This window comes from Sinohyriopsis cumingii, chromosome 4 (genome assembly GCF_028554795.1).
Source record: "Sinohyriopsis cumingii isolate HCF-2022 chromosome 4, ASM2855479v2, whole genome shotgun sequence".
Taxonomy (NCBI): Eukaryota; Metazoa; Mollusca; class Bivalvia; order Unionida; family Unionidae; genus Sinohyriopsis; species Sinohyriopsis cumingii.
In genome coordinates this window covers 3,944,732-3,970,055 of record NC_142964.1, presented here as the reverse complement: position 1 = coordinate 3,970,055, position 25,324 = coordinate 3,944,732, and the positions used below count along the sequence as shown (strand labels likewise).

At 32.9% G+C, this 25,324-nt stretch overlaps 1 protein-coding gene across 5 annotated transcripts in view; it reads left to right on the top strand.

Moving 5' to 3' along the window:
• The window catches only part of LOC149800548 (SHC-transforming protein 1-like), a 90,038-nt gene extending 66,128 nt beyond the window's left edge, over positions 1–23,910 (top strand). For 4 of the 5 annotated variants that reach the window (XM_089954485.1, XM_089954484.1, XM_089954487.1 and 1 more), the window contains 4 exons: positions 971–1,081; positions 6,996–7,135; positions 9,500–9,631; positions 12,334–23,910. In XM_089954485.1, the coding sequence (XP_089810611.1) occupies positions 971–1,081; positions 6,996–7,135; positions 9,500–9,631; positions 12,334–12,471 (521 nt within the window). In that variant the 3' untranslated portion in view covers positions 12,472–23,910. The remainder of the gene's footprint in view (positions 1–970; positions 1,082–6,995; positions 7,136–9,499; positions 9,632–12,333) is intronic. The other variant, XM_089954488.1, reaches the window with a different exon arrangement.
• The last annotated feature ends 1,414 nt before the right edge of the window (positions 23,911–25,324 follow it).

Genomic DNA, 25,324 nt, shown 5'->3' with positions numbered 1-25,324 from the left:
CCCACTTCTAGTATGACAACAAATAATGGAATTGCACTCTACACATTTATTTTCAAAAACCAGTTCACAAGTGCTGGATTAGTGCAGATGACCTTCAGCCAGCTCAGACAGCCCAAAAATCTAAAGGATCATTTTCAAATGGAATGTGTCAAAAGAATATTGAGACATATATTTTGCTATGGTTTGAACATTATTGTCTTCTCAACAAGAATAACAGGAGATTACATATTTACCTCCCTTGAACCCTTGAGTTAACCATCATATGGATCATCCTTGTGCTTCAAGAGAATAGCAACAAAATGTTTAGTTCTTGATAGAATTACAGATTTTATTATATGTATGTTGCCAAAAGTATCCATTGAAGAAATGGTAGTTTTCTTTACCAAATATATATATATATATATATATATATATATATATATATATATATATATATATATATATATATATATATATATTGATGTTTTAATTGTATGCTGCAAAAGGTCTGCTCCAAAAATTGCAACAACAAAGTAAAAGTGCATCAGGGGAGGCAAATCTCAATGGTAAAATATTGACATTTTCTTTACACCATCATTATTTCTCTTAAAAAGTCAGGTGTATTTGGTGAATTGTTTTCTACCATTAAATTTAGATAGTATTGAGGATTCACTTGTATTTATGGGGCACAATTTTCTCTTGCCTCTTTGTTTATATTTGATATGATTATAAGGACCAGACTTATATTGCTCTAACTTTTGGCATGTATTGGAAACATTTTTGCTTGATGCATATAGAGAGAAAATTTATTGCAGAGATAATTCAATTTTTGGCAAAATCATGATGATACCCATGAAAATAAATGAATCCACAGTCGACAACATTATAATTTTTAATATATTCCATTTATTCTTGATGTTTGGGCTGTATGCACAGGAATGGTGTATTGTTTGACGTACATTTAGTATCACTACTCCTTCTGTTTCTGTAGCCCCTCTAGTTGAGTTAAGCCCATATGTCAACACAGAAGCAGGAATCGATGAGGAAGACCCTGAGATAAAGGCCATAATGTCTGGACTTAATGATGATACAGACAGAAAAAGTACATTTACAATAAATATAAACTCAGTTTTTCATTCTTTTATATGTTTATCTATACTCTTTTCACACCAGCCTCATTGCTCTGAAATTAATCCTGGTTTTAATTATGTCAGCATTTATATCAAGATTAAAATTTTTGGCTTTATTAATTCTCAGGAACAGAACATGTTGAGAGAACAATGGCAGCCCCACCTTACAAAACCATGACATTCACTTGATTGCTATTGAAACACAGCCTTTAATGGCAGCCCCACCCCACAAAACTGTGACAGTCACTTGAGTGTTATTGAAACACAGCTTTTAATGGCAGCCCCACCCCACGAAACTGACAGTCACTTGATTGCCATTGAAACACAGCCTTTAATGGCAGCCCCACTCCACAAAAACCATGACAGTCACTTGAATGTTATTGAAACACAGCTTTTAATGGGCAGCCCCACCCCACAAAACTGACAGTCACTTGATTGCCATTGAAAGAGAGCTTTTAATGGACCTAACTGAGTATGCCTTCTGATAGCCTAATGGTCTGACAGTTCTGCCATGATATATGATGTAATACAAACAAGTCAGAAATGCAATGTGTCAGTCAAAATGCTGTTTTTGACATCATGTGATGAAAGACTGCAGTCATGAGATGTAAGATGGAAAATGTTCATCACTGGAAAATAAAACCATACATACATAGGAATGTTCAACACTGGAATATTCAATCATACATACATAGGAGTGTTCAACACTGGAATATTCAATCATACATACATAGGAGTGTTCAACACTGGGAAACACAATCATACATAGGAGGGTTCGTCACTGGAAAACACAATCATACATACATAGGAGTGTTAAACACTGGGGTATTCAATCATACTTAGGAGGGATCAACACTGGAAAACACAATCATACATACATAGGAGTGTTCAAACATGTACATATAAAGGAGTGTTCAACACTGGAAAATACAGTCATAAATACATAGGAATGTTCAATACTGGAAAACCTAGTCACATATATAAGAAGTGTACAAAACTGGAAAACAATCACATATACAAGAATATTCAGTACTGGAATACACATGCATACATAGGAGTGTTCAACACTGGAAAACACAATCATACATACATAGGAGGGTTCAACACTGGAATATTCACTCATACATAGATAGGAATGTTAAGCACAGGAAAACATGCACATAGGAGTGTTCAACACTGGAATATTCAATCATACATACGCAGGAGTGTTCAACACTGGAATATTAAATCATACATACATAGGAGTGTTCAACACTGGAATATTAAATCATACATAGATAGTAGTGTTAAGCACAGGAAAACATGTACATACATAAGAGTGTTCAACACTGGAAAACACAATCATACATACATAGGAGTTTTCAACACTGGAATATTAAATCATACATACATAGGAGTGTTCAACACTGGAATATTAAATCATGCATACATAGGGGTGTTCAACACTTGAATATTTAATCATACATACATAGGAGTGTTCAACACAGGAAAACATGTACATACATAGGAGTGTTCAACACTGGAAAACACAATCATACATACATAGGAGGGTTCAACACAGAAAAACAATCACATATATAGGAGGGTTCAGCACTGGAAAACACTATCACATATATAGGAGTGTTCAACACTAGAAAACAGAAGCATATATATATAGGAGTGTTCATAACTTGAAAACACAGTCACATAAGTATAAGTATGAGAAAACAATGTACCTTCTTTCACTGTGACTTTGTTTCAGCATTTGTGAAAAAGATAACAATGAATTGCTATAAATTTGTCAACCTCCAAAGTTTGATGCTTTCAAATATTTTACTAACTTTGGCATATATTTTATGTATCTAAATTTAGTAAATTCCAACCTAGTTTATTTACATTTGTCCTCAGGATAATTTGAAAATATTGCTGGTGTGAATTGAGTAGTATACCATCTATATACTTGCTTATAATTTAGGTCCAAGTGCAGACAACTTAGAATTTGCTCTGCCATTGCAACAGCAGATCAGTGTCAGTGGTGGTGGTTCTACTTATTATTCCTAACAAACTGAAATGACCCAGATCTTTTAGCACATTATACAGTGGCAGATCTAGGTCTGTGGAGGTGGTTCTTCCGATTATTCCTAACAAACTGAATAGACCCAGATCTGTTAGCACATTCTGCAATGGCAGATCTGGGTCTGTGGTGGTGGTTCTACTGATTATTCCTAACTGCATAGACCTAGATCTGTCAGCATATTATGCAGTGGCAAATCTGCATCTGTACAGTTTGCAGTTTGAACCAACTCATAAGCAAGTATATATAGTACACCTACAACTTATTATATTGTATTGACAACAATAACATAATTTTTCCTAGTGATAGAATTTCAAAAATGCATACAGATCCTAACTATGGTATACAGAATAAAGACCCTAACTATTGTATACAGAATAAAGACCCTAACTAGTGTATACAGACTAATGACCCTAACTATGGTATACAGAATAAAGACCCTAACTATTGTATACAGAATAAAGACCCTAACTAGTGTATACAGACTAATGACCCTAACTATGGTATACAGAATAAAGACCCTAACTATTGTATACAGAATAAAGACCCTAACTAGTGTATACAGACTAATGACCCTAACTATTGTATACAGAATAAAGACCCTAACTATTGTATACAGAATAAAGATCATAACTATTGTATACAGAATAAAGATCATAACTATTGTATACAGACCAATGACCCTAACTATTGTATACAGAATAAAGACCCTAACTATTGTATACAGAATAAAGATCATAACTATTGCATACAGACTAATGACCATAACTATTGTATACAGAATAAAGACCCTAACTATTGTATACAGAATAAAGATCATAACTATTGTATACAAAATAAAGATCAGAACTATTGCATACAGACTAATGACCCTAACTATTGTATACAGAATAAAGATCATAACTATTGTATTCAGAATAAAGATCATAACTATTGTATACAGTCTAAAGACCCTAACTATTTTATATAGAATAAAGACCCTAACTATTGTATACAGACTAAAGACTTGTATTCAGAATAAAGATCATAACTATTGTATATAGACTAAAGACCCTAACTATTGCATACAAACTAATGACCCTAACTATTGTATACAGAATAAAGATCATAACTATTGCATACAGACTAATGACCCTAACTATTGTACACAGAATAAAGACCCTAACTATTGTATACAGAATAAAGATCATAACTATTGTATACAGAATAAAGACACTAACTATTGTATACAGAATAAAGACACTAACTATTGTATGCAGACTAAAGACTCTAACTGTTGTATACAGAATAAAGACCCTAACTATTGTATATAGAATAAAGACCCTAACTAGTGTATACAGACTAATGACCCTAAATATTGTACACAGAATAAAGACCCTAACTATTGTACACAGAATAAAGACCCTAACTATTGTATACAGAATAAAGATCATAACTATTGTATACAGAATAAAGACCCTAACTATTGTATGCAGACTAAAGACCCTAACTATTGTATATAGAATAAAGACCCTAACTATTGTATGCAGACTAAAGACCCTAACTATTGTATACAGAATAAAGACCCTAACTGTTGTATATAGAATAAAGACCCTAACTAGTGTATACAGAATAAAGACCCTAACTATTTGTATACAGAATAAAGAGCCTAACTATTGTATACAGAATAAAGACCCTAACTAGTGTATACAGAATAAAGACCCGAACTATTTGTATACAGAATAAAGAGCCTAACTATTGTATACAGAATAAAGACCCTATCTAACTGTATACAGAATAAAAACCAGATTTATTTTATAAAGAGTAAGCTAACTAATTTATAAGGTAGCATATCTTGGATCAAAAGAAGCAAAAGTCTCGATATAGGTCTGTCTTTACTGTATAAAGTTTTTATTTTTGTTCCTAACAATATCATTGTCTTTCTTTGCAGTATGAGACATACAACATTATATATGCAACATTCATTGTATAGAAATTCAGTCCAAGATAGGTTATATTCACTCAAAAGCATCTCCAGACTTAAGTATATGCATGAACTAGTTTATAAGTTCAGTGTCGTAGATAATACTATATAATTTGAGACATGTAAGATATTTCAATCATTTATATGTTGACTGATATACATTTTTGTCTAGCATCTGTTGATTTAGGAGTTAAGGCTTAAAAAATGAATTTGAATCATTTTTTGCTTGGCAGAACTAAATGCGCTTAATGAAAGTTGAATACTCCTATTGTTCAGTTATGCTAATAGTATTGGTAGGTTAAAATCTCTCCCATGCACAGTGTTGCTTACTTGTGCTGTAAAGTGTATGTCCAAACCAGGAGTCAGATTTACTTGCTCTTATTATTGTTATTATTATTATTATTATTAGTATTATTATTATTGTTATTATTATTGCATGCTCCAAAGAAAATATATACTTAACCATGTACATAAGTTACTTTCATTTTTGGTTGTGGGATTTGTGTGTTTTTGTGCTAGATGCCCATTATTCTGTTTTTAGAGTTGAAATAGAGCTAGTTTTGTTATACAGAAAAATATCTATTGCAGATCAAAATTTCATTATTTTGATGGAAAGGAATCTTCAAATTTAAAACTTAAATCACCTCTTAAGAGAATAATGTAGACTTTTATAAAGTGTAAATACACAAAATTGTGTATACATACTAAAAGATTTTTTTTAAACATGAAAATTGTAAATTTATGAAATGAATTTATTCGACCACACACTATCAATAATATTTTGTTTTAGGCAAATATACATTGATTTGATACAATTTACATACATTGTAATGTTGAAAATCTCAAACATCACTTGTCTGTTCCGATTTAAAGGCTTCTCTGTATAAAACCAATATTTTCATCTCTTTAAGAGATATTGTTAGGTTGAAGAGAGAATTATACTATATCGACTGTATCAAGACCAGAAAGCAAATTTCATTTCATAAGTTTTTTCTCAGTTTTTCTCATCATTTGCTATATGCAGAATTTCTTTCTGTGTTGTAACCAATAGAATCGTTCTTTTCATTTCATGAAGACTTTGGTTTATTCATTCACTTGGCTTTAGTTAATGAATTTGTTTTGCTTCAATTTGTAGATGAATTTTATCCATTGTTATCATGTGTAATATATTTGTATTAACTGATATAAACTTGGCACTTTTCTTCAGATGTTCTCACTTTGTAGAACAGATTATAAAACCCTGGCAATCATACAAGTAAACTATTTCAAATATTTTGTTGTAGTTTGCAAATTATTGAAAATTATGAATCAGTCTCATTAAATGTTGTACCCCACTTAAATATATGCAAAAACAATATTCATCAGCCCAATTTTCTTTGAACCACAATGAGTACAGAACTAAAACCCAAGACAAAAGTCCAAGAATTATGTGACTTAGTTGCTGTAATTGTAGTAAACTGTATACACAGACATTGCAGGGTCTTCTTTCTTGATGTAACTTTGGTTCATCTACTTGCATACCAAATTAAGTACAATAACAGTTAATTTTGATGTGTAACCTGAGCTAATATTTCTTAATCACATTCTGAGGTTATAGGATAGACTTTACTTGGATCACATATACTTAATTACAAGTTCAATCCAGCTGCAAAACGCACAGACCCAAATCAGTCGTGGCATAATGTGCTGGCAGATCTGGGTCTATGCAGTTTATTAGGAGTGACCAGTGGAACAAAAAACAGAAACTCTGAATTTCTGGTTCACAATGTGACATCAGATCAGGGTCTAAGTTGTTTGCAGCTGAACTTGTAAGTAAGTATTTAGAGTACATTGTTGTTATGCGACTAATATATTAGTATTATAATTTCAGAGCCCTTTGGTTCCACTTTTTCACATGGAGCTGCAGGTGGTGCCAGCAATGGATTTGGCATACCCAGTGAAGGTCACCAGGTCAAGGTTGTTACACCAGTATTTGAAGAATGGTTCCATGGTCCTCTTTCAAGAAAAGATGTAAGTGTTTATGGCAAAGCTTTTAACCGTTAGTGAAATGTTGAACTGATATTAAATAAACTATACATGGACATAGAGTCCTCATTTCAAATATTTGCCCAAACATGACAGAAGATTTAAAATACAAAGGATAATGTTTTACACTGTCACTGTGGAAGATAGACTCAACTGAATGACCTAAAATCTCACATTACTTTGAAAAATCATGGAAGATTATTAAATAGAGTTGGCATAGTTTTAGTGCAGTAAGCCATAAAGTCAAATGATCCTCTGGTATCTCTGGCATTGTGTGCATCAATGTCATCAATTTTCTCTCTAGCAACAATTAATTGTTACCAGTCTGAAAGTCATATTTCTGACCCAGTTTTGATCAAACTTTAAATATGCAGTAAAACACTGATGATCTGGATGTTCATTATCCAGATTTTTGCTTGTATGGCATAATGGACCCCTATTATTTTTATTTATTACAATGTGTATGCATCTAATAATGAAATTCTAATGTACCAATAATGACACCATTACCACTTCGGTGGCCTAGTGGTTAGAGTGCCCACCTCAGATGCAGGAGGTCATGGGTTTGATCCCCGGCCAAGTCATACCAAAGACTTACAAAAATGGTACTAACAGCTGCCTCACTTGACGCTTTACATTAAGAGGTTAGTGTTAAGACTGGTCAGCCTGGTGTCAGAATAATGTGACTGGGTGGGACATCATGCTACATGTCTGCGGCGTGATGCCCCAGTGCTAGACATCACTATAAACTGTCACACTGCAGACATCGTAGCGATATGACTGAAAAATTGTTAAAGCTATGTTAAAAATCCAAATCACACACACACACACACGCAATGACACCAGTATAGAACACAGTATAATAAATCAAACAAACACACCTAATTGTAATTTCATCATATTATAATTACAGCGGTATTATGAACAGCTTATTTTTTCAAAACTTAAAATGTAATTAGGAGAAAATCAGGAGAGAGAGTGAGATACAAAAGAGTGAAAGTTTATTCTTATACTTGATTGTTACTGTCATTATGACAGCATGTAATTTGTTGTACAGAAATCCTAAAAGAATCAAGTAAAATTTCATAACAGTTTTATTGAAAGTAATCTGTTTTTCAAGCCTATATAATTAACAATTAATGGTAATTCAGTGAATGTCAGTAGTTAATCACCTGCCAGCACAGGTGTGAATAGAATCCATCAAAGCTGAGTTTACCTTCATCAGTGGCATTTTTAACATGTCACAAAACCACACATAACATCACTGTCAATTACAGTGATATTATTAATCAAAGTATAAAACCAGTATTTGTATTCTTTCCACCTTTTTTCATTTTTTTATGTCAAATCTACAGAATATTACAATTTCCCAGATACTAAAGTGTAGCAATAACAAAACTGAAGTGAAATTTGATTGGCTGTAGTAATATTGAATGTCAGACATGTGGAGTTGCATTTATGACTGAAAAGGTGGGCTTATAAAAGGGATTGCTGCTCTTGAAATGGGTAAAATGACAGAAATATTTTTTTGGGTATAGGTAGAGATGGCCTTTGCTCAGATGTTTGTGTTTTCAGAGAGGTATAATTATATATGTATTTGTGGATGATGTCCATCTGTGTGTGAACTATTGTTAATTGCAGCTTCAGAGTTCACAAAAAATACAGTCTTGGATTTTGTTGATTGTCTCTTTTCTGTTAGTTATCATGCTTGAATGTATAGGTATTTCTGCTGTCCTTAGATGACTACAGGTTGAATTCATTATCTATTTATAGTGCCTTAAACTACAAGTAAACTAGACAATTTTTGTGATAAATAAATATTTTCCCCAAAATTCACACCAATTTTTAAAGCTTAGAGTATTTCTGATTTGCTGAATAGAATCAAATGAAATGATATTGAACCTTGAGTAAAGAAATGATATTGAACCTTGAATAAATAAAAGGGTTGGTGAATGAAGGACTGATCTTAATGCATGTAAGTTCGATCTACTGTGTGCCTACAATAACTTATTTATACATTTATAAACATTATATGGGGAAATTCCATGTCATATTAATTCAGAATATTAGGACCTGGTCACTGTTCACAGATACCAGATATTTAACTAGATCAAATAAAATAAATGGACAGTGTAAACTACAAAAATTAAACAAATTTTATGAAGCTCAGATATTTGTAAAAATATCCCAGTATAGAATATGGTATATATTCATGTAGCTATACTTCCAAATACATATGCATTTATCAAGTACATGCATCATAATCTATGGTTACTGATTCTGAGTACAACAGAACTGTTCCCCCAAAAATCTACAGTTGCATTGTGGGTAATTGTTGCATTTCCATAGGCAGAGAAGCTGCTTTTGAATGATGGAGACTTTCTGGTACGCCAGAGTTCTGGGGATCCCAATCAATATGTGCTGAGTGGACGACAGAGCGGATCAATCAAGCATCTTCTTCTAGTTGACCCAGAAGGAGTGGTTAGTATATTATTGACTCATTGAGGAAGCCAAGACGAGACACAGGGCATGACTTTATTAACAGTTTTGTATATTTTGCCATTCCCATATATATCTTTGTCATGTTTTTGCTCTATCAGGTATTTGAATTGAGCTCTATCAATCTGCAATGGCTTCATGCGTGGTCATGAAATTGTATCAGTCAATTCATCTTGAGCATTATTTAGTAGCATCATGTTGTTTTTAAAGAGACGTGTTATTTATGATCCAGTGATTACAGTACTGTCCATACAGACTTGTAAGTCGATTGCAAACTGCACAGTGATTATAGTACTGTCCATGCTTACTTGTAAGTTGACTGCAGACTGCACAGTGATTACAGTACTGTCCATGCTTACTTGTAAGTTGACTCAAACTGCACAGTGATTACAGTACTATCCATACTGGCTTGTAAGTCGACTGCAAACTGCACAGTGATTACAGTACTGTCGATACTGACTTGTAAGTCCACTGCAAACTGCACAGTGATTACAGTACTGTCTATACTGACTTGTAAGTCCACTGCAAACTGCACAGTGATTACAGTACTGTCCATACTGAATTGTAAGTCGACTGCAAACTGCACAGTGATTATTTAACTGTCCATACTGACTTATAAGTCAGGCCCAACTGCAAACTGCACAGATCCAGGTTTACTGTTACATTAATTTGCTTGTAGATCTGGGTCTATGCAGTTTATAATTAATCAGTAGAATAAGCACAGACCCTGATGTGCCATTGAACTCAACTTGAAGAAATGATGGCATTGACATGGGATTTCACGGAAAAAAACTCATGTAATATGTAATTGGTCCTGAATAAAGTAATACATTATTGTGAACAAGTTTGAAAACCAGATTACCTGACCTTGTGGCCAAGGCAAAGATCACTGGTTGCATTTTTCTCCTCGATTTAGCCTTTGAACAAGGTGACTTATACATATGCGATCAGTTTTAACTAGTTGATAGTGAGCACTCTGAAATTGCTTTCAAGGTCAAAGGCTCATAGCTTATCTGGCCGTATAAAGCCAAGTGAGCTTACGGTATGGTTCTTCATCTCTTGTGTGTTATCCATTCAACCTCTTGACCAATGTGCACATGGTTGTACATAGAACATTCTGGCATCATGACCTTTCAGATTTGTTGAACAATTGTCAATCCATCTACCAGTATAGCCACCATTATAAAAAATAGAAAAATCTTGCAACAGCTTTATATAAAACAACTTTAAACAGAATATGACCATATTTTACAGAAAGTATCATGGCATAGAAAGCTTCTAAATTTGTATAAATGATTCCAACCCAACAACAAAATTTAAAATCAATTCTTCACAAACAGAATAAAAGAATAAGTGTCATGGTATAGAGAGTTTTCCATTTTGTACAGAAATCTGTCAAAAGACTGGCAACCATAACTAAAAACAGAAGAATCTTAAATGATGACTTCTAAATAAAACTCAACAGAATTTGGTCAGATTTGACAGAAATCATATTGGCCTAAAAGCCTTGCAGGTTTTTACAAATTATGCAAGTTAATCATCAAATGTGGTCACTTAATACACTTAATAAAAAAAAAATGAAAAGCAGCAAATAAATGATTTCTCATAAATTGCTTAGCAGAAGGAGAGCGAATTTGAGAAAAGTCATTTGGCATTAAAGGCTTCCAGACTTGACAAATATACCATCAGTATGTTGCCATTACTAACAATACAAAGTCCTTTATATATCTTCTCAGAAACTATGCAACAGTATTTGTATAAATATGTCAGAAAGTATCTTGGAATGAAGGGCATTTAAAATCATACAAATGATGCCACTCAAAATGGCTGCTGCTACTAAAGATAGTAAAACTTTAAATAGCTTCTTCTAAAAAAAGACATTTAACAACATTTTTGCAGAACTGTCCTAGCTTGAAAACCTTTCACATTTATAGAAATATTGCTGATCTATCATTAAATGTTGTCACCATTACTAAAAATAGAAAAGCATTTATTACTGTTCCATTGAAACAAACATGGCACCCAGGGAAGGCAGTCTCTTAAAGATATATCCTAGGGTATTCTGATCACTCAAAGAGTTCTTATGAAAATATAATACAGAATTCCCTGGGTCCCAGATATTTTACTGGAACAGTTCATACATGACTTTATGTAAAGAAACACTTAGAATTTTGCCAACTTTGCTAATGGTATCTTATGATAAAACATGTAACATAATGAAGACATGTAAAGTGACAGCATACTAACCCTGGCATCTGAATGTTGTTTTTAGTCATTTCACTTCATTTTGTCAGTTTTTTATTTAAATGTTGTGTCAATAAATCATACATTTCAGATTAAATTTGTCAAACTTAATAATATATCAATCTTTTACTTTTCAAGGCTCACAAACAAGATCAGTTTTTCTACTTGTTTCATAAATTTTATTTTATACCTACTGATTACTCCTAACAAACTGCACAGACCTAGATTTGCTGGCACATAATGCAGCCTCAAATCTTGAGTCTATGAAGTTTGCAGTTGGGTTTGACTTCAAAACAAGTATATCCTGTATGTTAATACTTATTTCATTCTGTATAATATAGGTATCAGTCACAGGATTATTTTAAAAGTGGGTTTTGCTGTATAAACATATTTTATTTCATTTATCTCTCCATGATTTCTGTTTAATTTCCATGTTTCAGGTGAGAACCAAAGACCATACTTTTGAAAGTATTCCTCACCTGATTCACTTCCACATCTCCAACAATCTGCCAATAATATCTCAGGAAAGTGAGCTTCATCTCGTCAGACCAGTCAGCAACAAGCTAACAAGCTGTTAACCTGTTGAATGTAGCCTTGCTTACCAGAGTTTATGTAATGAGATAATGTCTTTTCCACCTATCAGATCTACTGTAGCACTAGATGATGAAGTATCTATTCTGACCTGCATCGCAGAAGTACCATTCTCTAACAAGCTTACAAATTATTAACCAATTAAGTCTGTCATTCTTTCTTTATGGTATTCATATCCTGAATTAATTCCTATATGGCATTTTTAGAATTCAGTAAACGAAATGATATATTTTCAAGAAACTTTTTATAGCTCCCTAAATGGATGGTTTCAGACTGGTTCACATTACTGAGCTCAGATAATGTGCTTATCTGAATTGGGTTTTATACACGCTCTGAAAGGAAGGCATTTTTTTCTTCCTTTAAAGCAGCAGACTTTATAAAGTCAGTATTTCAAGCCCAAATTTGTGCTGCTGAAGAAGCACAGAGTTCATAGAAACTGGATTTGTATAGGATTGTCAATATGATACAGATGACTCATTCATTGTACATAGATTTGTTTACATGTAATCAGCATTATTCACTAAAAAGTGCATTCTATACTACTGGCATTTTTAATAATTGTGGTTGTGAATGGAAAGGGTATTGAGCTTGGACTAACTCAGTAACCAAAGAGTAGTATTTATTAGGACCCTACATTGCAAAGTCAGCAGAGCTCTAAACATGTCCGTTCATTTGGCTGTCCATCTGTGCATCAACAATTTCATTTCTGCAAGATAACTGAATTTGGTATGCAGCTGTATGTTGAGGAATCCTCAAAAGAGTTTACTTTCCACCATTCTATGTCATCATTTTGGATGAGTTATGGCCCTTGATTGCCTCTGCCCCTATTTTGTTTTCCAGCACTTTTCTTTTACAAGTTTGCTGTATATGTGTCAGACCTTGTATGAATTGTTTCCAGCTTACCACAACATTATTTCAGGGAATTATACCCTTGATTAGGCAGTATCTTGAATTTGATGTCCACAGAATAACTGTACCAAGATTTGTTGCATTTCAAATATATTTTGGTGTGCCACTTTATATTCATGAGACTTTAAATGAGATCAATCTCCAGTTTTCCATGAAATCATTTACAGGAGTTATGCCCTCACATTTTTGGTTCCGCTGACTTTGGTTTTTGCAGCATAACTTCATCAAGGTTTGTTGGTCTTCAGTGGAATTTGGTATGGGGATTTATATTGATGAGACCACTGGAATTTGGTATGGGGATTTATATTGATGAGACCATAAATGAGTTTGATTTCCATCATCTGCTACATTATTTGCAGGAATTAGCTCCTTGATTACCCATTCTCCCGATTTTGTTTTTTTTTACAGCATTATTAGCATGGATTTTCAGCATATCACAAGCTCATTTAGAGAAATTATGCCTCCTTATGATCCATTGTTCTTGCTTCGATTTCACATTACAAGTTATGTTGTTTAAGATCAAGCTCAGCAAATTGTTCTAACTGGGGATCCTATGTGATGCTGTCATTGCTAATAGCTCCAGATTTTTATTATAGAATATAACATCATTTATGTTAACTAGTGGAAAAACATTTATCCAATGTACTAAACATATTGTCTCGGCTTCAGCAAATGTTATCAAATAAATAGTCAATCTTCAGTCACAAGTTGTTTCTCAAGCTGACCAACCACTAATGTAGAAGCATATTGATTATTTTATTTATTTAAAATAAACATGATGGGTTTTGTTAAGTATATGGTCACAAATTGTGATTTTTAAATAAAATTTATTTTAAAAAATATGAATTAGGCCATCATTATTCCTTTTTTAATTTCTAAATGAAGAAAAAGATAGGAAGTAGGGATCTACTGTTGAAATATGTTAGATGGGAGTATTGTCAAGTAGACCTTAATGCTACTGAGTAGGCCTTAATGCTTAGGCCTTACTGCTAATGCACAGGCCTTGCTGCTAATGCTTAGGCCTTACTGTCAATCCTAATTTGTTTTCAAGAACACAACAAGTTATAAGACATCACTCATCCTTTTGAATGTTGAAGAAGGATTTAGACATATCATTTTGGTAGTCATCAAGGGAAACTGGAAACAAGCAAGCAAGAGAGAAAGGTAATGTAAAAAGTCAACTCCTTTAAAAAAATACAGAAATTTGAGCTGCAAACTCATAACATCATCTCATTGTGTCACTGATTGGAGAAAAAAAGCAAATATCAAGGAAAACATGGCACATTTTGTGTTAGGAGATTATGGTTACATTTTAAGGGGCAGCATACCCCAATATTCCATTTCAAAGAACTGCAGTCTATTTTTGGAGAGTTATAAAATTTTGACAAAAAATAGGGTCCTGATGTATTTATTTTCTCCATTTAGTGTATATAAATATAAAAGTTAGAAAAACATCACACCTCTGTGTTTGAATGCACGGTAATTCCATAATTCTTTCCAGTAATTGTCATGATTTTCATTTTTTAACATGAGATATCAATGAGCAATTTCACTGAGGCACAGCTTTAGTTGCTTCACTTTCTTAAATTTCAACATTATCACGGTTCGTTTCATAAAATAATTATAATTTCTTACATTATAATCTCAAAGTTAGTGAGTTCTTTTGTCGAAGTGTATCTCACTGCAGCGTCCATAACGGGCAGGTAATATATCACTATTGTGGTGATGCTATTTTTAAATGCAATTATTCTTAAACAGTTCAGGAGAAATTTACAATAAAAATAAATATGGGATTTTCAAGTAAGTTAGATTTAAAAAGTTAACAGAAACCTCCATGTTTTACCTTTAAGAGAATGAAAAAATAGTGGAGTTGTAGGCTTTGGACAGGTACATTATATATATATATATATATATATATATATATATATATATATATATATATATTGCTTGAAAAGATAAGTCCAAAGTTACTTTTAGGTCAGCGGTCAAGGCCACATTGTTATAAGGTAAATTATTGCAGAGAATAGTATTAGGTGATTTCCATGTGAAAGGTTAAGTCACATTGTCACAAGGTCATTTGTTGCATCCGAGATGAGAGGCTCATGGTGGCCAAGAACTCGCATTTACAGATCACAGACATCTCACCTCTGCCCATATGGATTCAAGTTTCAGGCTTGGCCAACATGAGTATGTGAGAAAGCTTGCCAGTAGCTTCCCATGGGTTGTTGGTTCTTCCGGGGGTTTTCCTCCACCATATATACTGGCCACCATGTATAGAGTATCATATGCTGAAAAAAATGGTGTTAAGCCCACATCAACAACAACAGCAGCCAAGATGATAAATATATAATTGATTCTTTAACTGAAGGATACCAGTAAGTGGACTTCTATCCTTGTATAACGAGTAAATTTAGGGTAAAAAAGTAGGTAAATCATGTCTTTGTTTGATTAAGAAAGAATCAGTATACAGCTTGCATAATAAAATATAATGTTATAAATTCTTATAAAACTGACTATGGACTAAAAATAACATTCATGTAGATAGGATACCTTATGAAAACAAACACAGCATTATAAGTACAATTCGCATAAAATAAAAAGTTATTGCAAGAAATCTCACTTCAATCTCATTTGTCCTTAACTTGTTCAAAATAATATTTATACAGGTGCCCGTATTAGAAAATATTAAATAATATCATATGTTTGCAACCAAAGCCACTCTTGCCAATTAAGGTTACTGCTGAAAACAGTTTTTGTGGAAACTTGGGTAAGATTTACCTAAATATGACACTTTTGTAGTCCCATTCAACCAGACCTCTTGTGTACCATGCAAGGTTCTGGCACAATCCCTCATATATCTCTTTCACCAACAGAAGATACTTTTTGGTAAAATTTTGTAGAGGCAAAACTACAAAGATCATTCTTCCCATTTTTCTTGGCTTAATCAACAACTTTTATGGAGTCATTAAAACCAAATTAATTGATAGCTTACATTATAGTATCACTTTGTAAACAGTAGGTGATTTAATCAGCCAATGAAACTGTCCATGTGCTCATGAAACACGACATTGCCTCATCATCACATTGTCATATTACATCACCATATCTCATCAGCCAATCAAATGACACTTCCAAATTTTAGGAAAGCCTTCTTCTGGCATGACAAAGAGACCTTAAGTTTTTACCAGACCCTTGTATGGCAGAGAAATCATGGATCTACACTAGTGTTTTCTTGAATGAGGTAAATGTGAATGGAAACTGAACAAATATATGTTTATTCATGTAAACAATGTTACAAACCACCACTATAATGTAACAAATCCCATTTCATTTGTACACATCAACATGATTCCTGATCTATCCCTGATAATTTCAAGTGACCCTAATATTTCAGATAACCAATTTTTGTATTGTATTTTATACTATCTTACAGCTGTTTGAAACAGTACAGTTGAGTTGTATTCAGACTTTTTGTCATTAATGATAATTCTAGGTAGTAGACTGTTTCTGTCTTACTAGGAATGCCAGTTTTTGTATCATTATGCCGTTTGGAATTTTTTTGGTGAAAAAATCATATTGTTTAATTTATTAACCAGAACATTACACTTACAGCTTTTTAACAAAAATCATTCCAGTTTGCTCTTTGTTTTTAATTTTAATGTACCACATGTTCTATATATGCTGTATTATTGTGTGTGTTTTATTTTTGTAATGTTGTTATATGCAGTATTGAGAGTAACACAAACGATGAAGCTGTTTTCACAGGTGTTATTTAATGGACATTTCTCATTGCTTATTTAGCTTAATTTTTAATTCAAATGCATGCCTTCATGGGTCAGTACAAGGAGATTTCAGTTGATTCCCAATGAAGAATATCCTTTGGATTACTTTAATGTAGCAAATGACAGTCAGTAGAAAGGGGTCGGCAATTTTGCATAGTTCTGTGGACAGGTTTCTGCTGAATAGGGGGCCCTCAATTGTCTGACTGTTCCCAGAAAGCCTTAGTTAGCAGTAATGGTAATATTCCTAATTAGTAAACGTGTTTCTATATCTGTTGCACAAGTTTAACAAATTTAGGTACCTTGGTAGTGTTGTTGTTAAACCACTAATGTTGCACCTAAGTGAACAAGGGTTGGATCCTAAATGCTAGCATGTGCAGACATTCATATAATGCCTAGCCATGATTGGTGGTTTCCCATCATTGTTTTGTTTTTCTCCAGATCAAACAGACACAAGTCACTAAACTAGTCATCATCTTTGCCTTCTGATATTGCACAATATCCTCTCACATTTGAATAAGTTATAAAACTTTTTGAGTCATTCATTTTCTTATTGTTGTAAACATGCAGTAAGGATAATGTTTATACCTTATACAAAATACATACACAGAAATTGAATTCAGAATAAAACTTCATTTGTTATACATCAATAATATGGTTTCTCGTGTATGTGTAATTATATATAATGTCGGACACAATCAAAGTCTAAGTCACGGCTAGAACTAAATTAAACATTCAAAATGAAACTAGTTATTCTTCATCAGTCATAAAATTTGTTCCATTTGTGATATATGATATGAATATATCATAGAAGAATATCTTGCTTTCTATACAAGCCTAAAATGAAACCAAATCAATTTTTGTTGAATGTTTTTTTTTACTGATTTACAGTCAGCCTTTCCTGGATGTGCTGTTTGCTGGCTATTTACAGTGGTGTGTAAAAAACCAGTTCCATGATTATATTTAACAAACAGTATGCTTTTTATATGCAAATTAGAACTCTGGGGGTTTTTTGTTGTTGATAGGCCATTAGCATAAAATCTTAGAATAGCAATTTGTTGACACCCAAACACATCATAATACATAAATGCAGAATTGGACAAAACACAGTGCATGATTTAAGACATGAGAATGCAAAGGATTTTAAACATGGGTGAGTAGAAGTGAATTTAGTATCTAGTATAAAACACAATTTAGGATTATTTTTTCTATATTAAAAAAATTAGTCAGAATTGAAATTGAAAATAAATGCATAAGCACCTAATTAGGACTAAAAGAACATGCTGCAATACAGCTTACACCGTACTTAAAAAGAAAGGAGCTAACAGTAGCTCATTTGATTAGTACATTAGACAAGGACAGATAAACAAATGCTAACACAAACATAGCTGTCATCATGGAGGGGAGTATTATTTGCAGATATTACATTTACAATCCTTACCATGCTCAGATAGAAACTCAAGATCTCAGTGAATTAAAGTTTGATTGTTCTCTAAAGTGCTTTGGCTGCTCCTTCCATATAGTTAGAGCTGCACATCAAAAAGTTCTGAGGCAAAAGTTGAGGTTTTAATTTTTAGAACATCTAAATATTTGAACATCTAAAATTATATTTATTGTGTTCAAACTTATTAAATCATCAAGACATTTGGGAGCATGCTTATTTAGTATTTTGAAAGTCTCTAGAGCCATAAGCCAATGTGCACACCTTTAGAGTTGGTATTTTTGCCATCAGTAAAGGTTTATGATAGCTGCTTGTGAAATCATCATACACAAATCTCAGAGCACTCTTGTATTTTTTCAAGTTTATTAGTGTACGTGTTGCTGCAGAAATGCCAGGCTAAGGGACAGAAATTGGAATTGGAGAGAATAAATGTATATACGATTATTAGTTTGTTGAGTCTAGTTAGCTTACAACTAATACGCTTCAAGACAGTTGCCTTGAAGCTTTCCTACAGATATTTTACATGTGAATCAAATTGCAGTTGGTAGTATCAGTTCAAGGAGTTTAACAAATTCTTCATAATTTGTGACAGCACTGCTTCATGCTGAATGTCTTTTACCCACAAATAGTGCTTGAATCTTTCGGGTTGGTTTGCATTTTGTTAGCAGTGAACCAGTCATTCAGAATATTCAACTCAGCTTTAAGTGTGTTAATCATTGCTATAATCAGGTGAGGAAAAGAACAAAGTTTTATCATCAGCATGGTAATACGTGGTAATTAGTACATTTCACTAATTAAAGGTAGAAAGTTTTCCCAGGATGCATCTTGAAGATACTGTACCTGTTTATTTTATGAATGCTTTCTTTGCTAGGTGAATGAATATGGTATTGTGGTAATAGAACGAGTGGCACACTTCCTCTAGGAATGAACTTTTTAGCACAGTGGGTCATATTAAAATCATTATTTTCTTGAATATTTACCCCCATATAAATTCCTAAATATGTCAAATATTTGCTGAAAATTTTATTTTATAAAAAATATAGAAAATGTTTGGGTTGTAACCATTCCAATTTGTATCATAGTAATGACTGTTTGAATTTCTACATTATACCCAGTAAAAATCAGAATCATTTTAATTGGACTGGGTCAGTGATTATGTAATACATCAGTTCATCCTAATAATAGTATGGTGATAGGTCAGTTGCAAAGACATATAAGTACACTCTGAGACATGACAGGTTTTGTTTATTTTAACTAGGTTGATGGCTGTAAATTGGTGACATAATATATGATAGCTCATTATTACAGGATGACATTATATCAGTAAATAATTCAATTTAAAAGATTTCATGCAGGTCCATTTTCTTCAATATTATATTATATATTGTCTTTTCACTAGGTGAAATAGAATTCTTGTTTGCATTATAAATCTGCATTTCAGTGGATTTTATTACTTTCATATTTGGTGTATTGTAACAGTGCATGTTTATGACAGTCTGGTATGGAAAGTCAGCTATAAACTTGACTGTGTGTGGATACATTTTGTCATACAGGCTTAATTATGTCTTTTATATTCACAATTGAGACAGAAAACATGCAGGTGCAATATAGTTTATAATACATTCTTGTGCTCTGGATTGCCCCCCCCCCCCCCCATGACTTGCATTTCATGGGTATCTCCAGACAAGTGCTTGTGCTATAGATGTCTTGGTGCTCTCTTTTAGTTTCAAGGTTCAAAGATTGTATTTGTCTTTTTTCTTGTGTTCCCCATTTGTGGGTCATCTTTCACATGCTGATTACATAAATATATTCTTAAAAACTTATTAGAAAGATTGTTTTGATTTTATCAAATGTAATATATTCAAAATACTATGCAGTGTGCATGTGATTCTTCAGTCGGATATGTATCTGTCAGCAGTTACTCATAACCACTCTGGTGGCTGCATTTAATATATGATTTTAATTAAACTGGGTTTAACATCAAGATCTTGGATGAGTTTTACACTAAGCAAGATCCTTGCATACTAATGTGGTGATCTTGCATCTGATTGGCTGAGCTTGTTACCACTCCAGAGGGCATACCTTTTTGTTAGCATTAAACTTGGAATATAGACATATATCTTTAAAATCTTGGATAAGATGAATAAAAAGCAAAATCCACTATAATAGGTGAGATGATCTTGCATTTGATTGGCACAACTTCCTGCCACAATATGGAGGCTCTTTTTCAGGTTTTAATACAACTTGGAATATAAGTGTATATCATCAGGATCCCAGACAAATTCAGTGATGAGCAGGATCCACATATAATGATGAGGTGATAATGTATCTGATTGGCTGAACTTGTTACTACTACAATGGAGGCCATCATTTTGATCAAATTTGACACTGCAGCTGGAATCTTCAGGGTCTTGGACAAGTTTCATGATGAACAGGAATATATTTATGAAGTATTTCTTGACTTGTTACCACTCTAGAAACTTATTTTTTATTTGTTTTATAAATTGGCCTATATCATCAAGATGTCCACTAAGTTTTTTTAGTTATATCTACAAGTATTAATGAGACAATCTTGCATCTGATTTGTGGAGCTTCATGCATCTCAGGAGACTTTTTTATACCTCATTTTAATCAGACTTGGTAAATAGGTTAATATGAAAATGTTGGATGGGTTTAGAGTGAGACATATGCATATTACTGAGGTGATTGGCTGAGTTTGATATCATGCTAGAGATGTTATTTTTTTAAATTACATTTTGATCAAACTTGATAAATAAGTTTATGTCATTAAGATCTTGGACGAGTACAATTATGGGCTATATTCACACATTAATGTTACATTGTATTTGATGGGCTAAGCTTGTCAACACTCCAGGCAATTTTTTATTATTTCATGTTTTCTGTTGTTTTTTTAAAGATTTTTTCCATTTCTGATTAGAAATGACTAATTATTATATCATAAAAAATGTTGGATTGTTTTGGTTATGATCTAAAATAATTAAGAAGTAATCTTGCACAAGATTGGCTAAGTTTTATATCACAAGGAGACCAAATTTTGATAAACTGATTTAATCATGGTCTTCAACAGCTTCTTTGATAAACAAGATCTGTGCATATGAACAAAGTGATCTTGCATCCAATTGGCTGACTTGTTCTTTCTCGAGAGACCCAATTTTTTTACAATTCTAGAACTTGGTAAATAGATTTGTACTATCAGAGTTTGGATGAGTTCAGTTTTGACAAAAACTACACATTAACCCTTTACCTTTACAAAGAATTTTCATTAGTAAAATAGGACAAATCTTGATAAAGCAAGGATATCAATTATATGTTTATACAACATAAGCCTTCTTAGTGAAAATAGTCAGCTGTTAAGTTAACCTGGTGAGTGAAATAGGCCCATATGGGTCTTGTGTTCATTCTTGCCAGTAACAAGTGGTGAGTAGGTATTGTGTAGTGCATTTTAAGAAAATATGAACTTGACCATACATGGGAGAAATATTTGTGACATAATCACACCTTGCATAAATTTAACCTTTCAGAATTTGGATAATACATTAATTGGGAAGATGCAAAATTGCAAGAATTAAATTCTTCACAAAGATTAAAAATAGGAGGCTTCCATATAAAAGGCATGCCAATAACATTACAACACTTCTGAATGCATGAAAAAGATAATGACGTGAATTTGTAATAAATGTTTATGCATCTTCCTTGAAATCTGTTGGAAAGAAATATGTTTTAGTCTTTTCAAATTTTTGTAGTTTGGCAGAACTGTTTTCAATTTGCTTGTTATAATAATATTAGATTTTACTCTACTATTCTTAAATTTGATTTTTATTGCATTAGATTTTTCACACACATTCTATCCTCATGTATCTGGCATCCGTTCATACAACAATTGCTGCTATTACAACACCACAAATGAAAATGATTTCATAAATATGATTCATTCACTGTACCCAATTAAACAGCAATCATCATTATGAGACATTTTTTGTGGCAATGATTTGGGTTGGATAAGATAAGATTACCTGAACAACTTTGGTAGCCACTATTCTGGAGAGCAACAGTAGAGTACATTGTAGAGGCATACAAGACTTGTAGTAGTCAGACAAAAATCAATCACGTAGTCTGCTGTACTTTCCATGCTGAAACTTTAGATGCATTTATTCTGTAATTAATGCAATAAAGATTTAACATCATTTTATATAGAGAGCCTACTACATTCTTTCCTTCTGAATGGCAGTGTTGTTAATTGGTAAAAAGCAGGAATTATAATCATTAGCATTAATTAGTTACATATGACACATGACTGTTAAAAGTGGTCCATTTAATATTGAACAATATTGTAATTTCATGTATTTTCATGGATATCTTTGTTTTGATTTTGAAGAAAATTACATTTTTATCAGGACTTAAATTTGTGGAATGGGGAAAGGATCCAATTATGTTTATTGGGATTTTAATTTCCTGGTTTGTAGCAGTTGTGACAAGCAATGATACCCACAACAAAAATTGTGAATTGACTATATAATTGTAGTTAGATGTGCTACATTTGTCCTGAATACTGGGATTACTTCACACGAGTTTCACATCTTTAATCTGAATTACCATACCAGATATACTTGTGTACAAGTCTGGTCCAACTGCAAATAGACCCTGATCTGCTGTGATGGAACATCAGAGCCCATGTTGTTTGTTCTGCTGATTAGTCATAACAAACTGCATAGATCCAGATCTGCTGGTGCAATATGTGATGACAAAAATCTGGGTCTATACAGTTTGCACTTGGATCCAACTTATTAGGGAATAAATAAGGTACTTAATAAATTAGTTTAAAGTTTTAATTATATCTAGGTAAGTTTATCTTTGTCTTTCATTCCATTTGTACATGTATTACACGAGGTATACTGAATTTTCATAAACTTTACTAGATTTACTTTTTACTGCTGTGCTTTTTTTTAACATTTCTGCCTTTTATTTTTAGTGTTAGAAGTTGTATTTAATTTTAGCCAAGAGTCAAGATGCTGATTGATTTCCATGTTTGAAAAAAGAAAAAATCGCGGCATGTACTAAACATAACATTTTCCTCGCTTATTACATTTATGATATATTTTTACAAAGTATAAAATATATATTATCATCTTTTAGTCATATATCATCTACTTACAAATGCATGACAATTTAGTGTATTTCAGTTCATCTTTTCAGAAGAATAGTTTATATTTGTGAAATGTGATATGTTTGTAAATTTGTTACACATTTAAATGTAATAAATGGTTTAAAATGTGTGACACTAGGCTTCTTATTGTGATCACAAGTTACCAGTCAGAAATTACCATGTCATGGGGTGCATCCTTTCATCCTGTATCAATCTAACAAAGGCAGAGGATTGCCGTATATAGTTGCATAGGAGACTGACCAAACTGCAAACCGCATAGACCCAGCTCTTCAATTTCATCATGCAGTTTGTTATCTGGGTCTCAGCAGTTTACATCTGGACCCAACTTACATGCATCTTTATATGGTACGGAGACAAGGCATGATATGCTAGGTGTCTGGTTTAGCTGGTTTTAATTTGACATTATAGTTCATTATATACAATGCAGAGATTAATAGAATGTTGGGGTTTGGACCGAGACAAGGAAATCCCAGTCAAGGGGTTAGCCTTATGGGGAAGTGAAAAATGTAACCCCACAACTTGATTTCCTTGTCTCGATACAAAACACAGACAGAGATTATTTTTCTCACCCAAATTTTTCAACTAAATTAAAACAACCCTGCATCCTTGCGATTTAGTTATCAGATTGAAAACACAGTATTCATCAGGTACTAGTATTGCTTCTCACTCTGTATAAAGGTCATCAGGTGTTGTACTCGTTTATGACAATCTGAATAATTATCTAAGTGGAACCTAACTATATATGCCACTCTGAGGAAAAAAAAAAAAATCAAGAAAAATGTTATGCGCTTGAAGTAGTGTGCAATGAGCATCTCGAGCCATGTACTTTTGTTTATACTGTTCATTAAGACTAATATATTAATGGGGGCAATGGGGTGGCCTGTCGACCCTAAGTACACAAGTTCAATGCATTGAGAAAATAGAAACATAAAATGATATGATATTATTACTGTATTATCACATTTAATCAAGGACGTCATATGAAACTGACATGTAATAATTAATATCTTTTGTATGGTTAAGTTTTAGCTTTCATCGGTTCTGATTTGGAAAACGTTCTGTGATAGGCAAACAATATGAAACTGTGAGGTACAATATACCTACTGAGTACAGTTCTAACAAACTGTGCAGTGACATAAAAAAAGATCCAGTTTAGGACTCTTGGAAATTTATATTTTCTGTCCTGGAAATATGGCAAGTGTTGATATCACTAGTACAATGATAAGCTGCATGAAAATCTTTTTATGGAATAGCATGGTGATTCAGAGATCTCGGAAATGCTTAATTACGCAACTGAAAGAACCGTTCAGATTCTAGTTGATGAGCACAGGAGTTTTCATATGCAATAGCATTATTATTGATTCAACTGGGGCATATTGTGGGTGTTTGACAAAGTTAGAAGAAACCAGTTTGACATAACACATTTCTGGTTTTTGCAGGCTTTGCAGTAATACTTGAGAGTTTAATGGCCAGTAATGTGTACTGCCTGTGCGACTGGAACTCTTTCAGAGAGCTTGACATGTGTG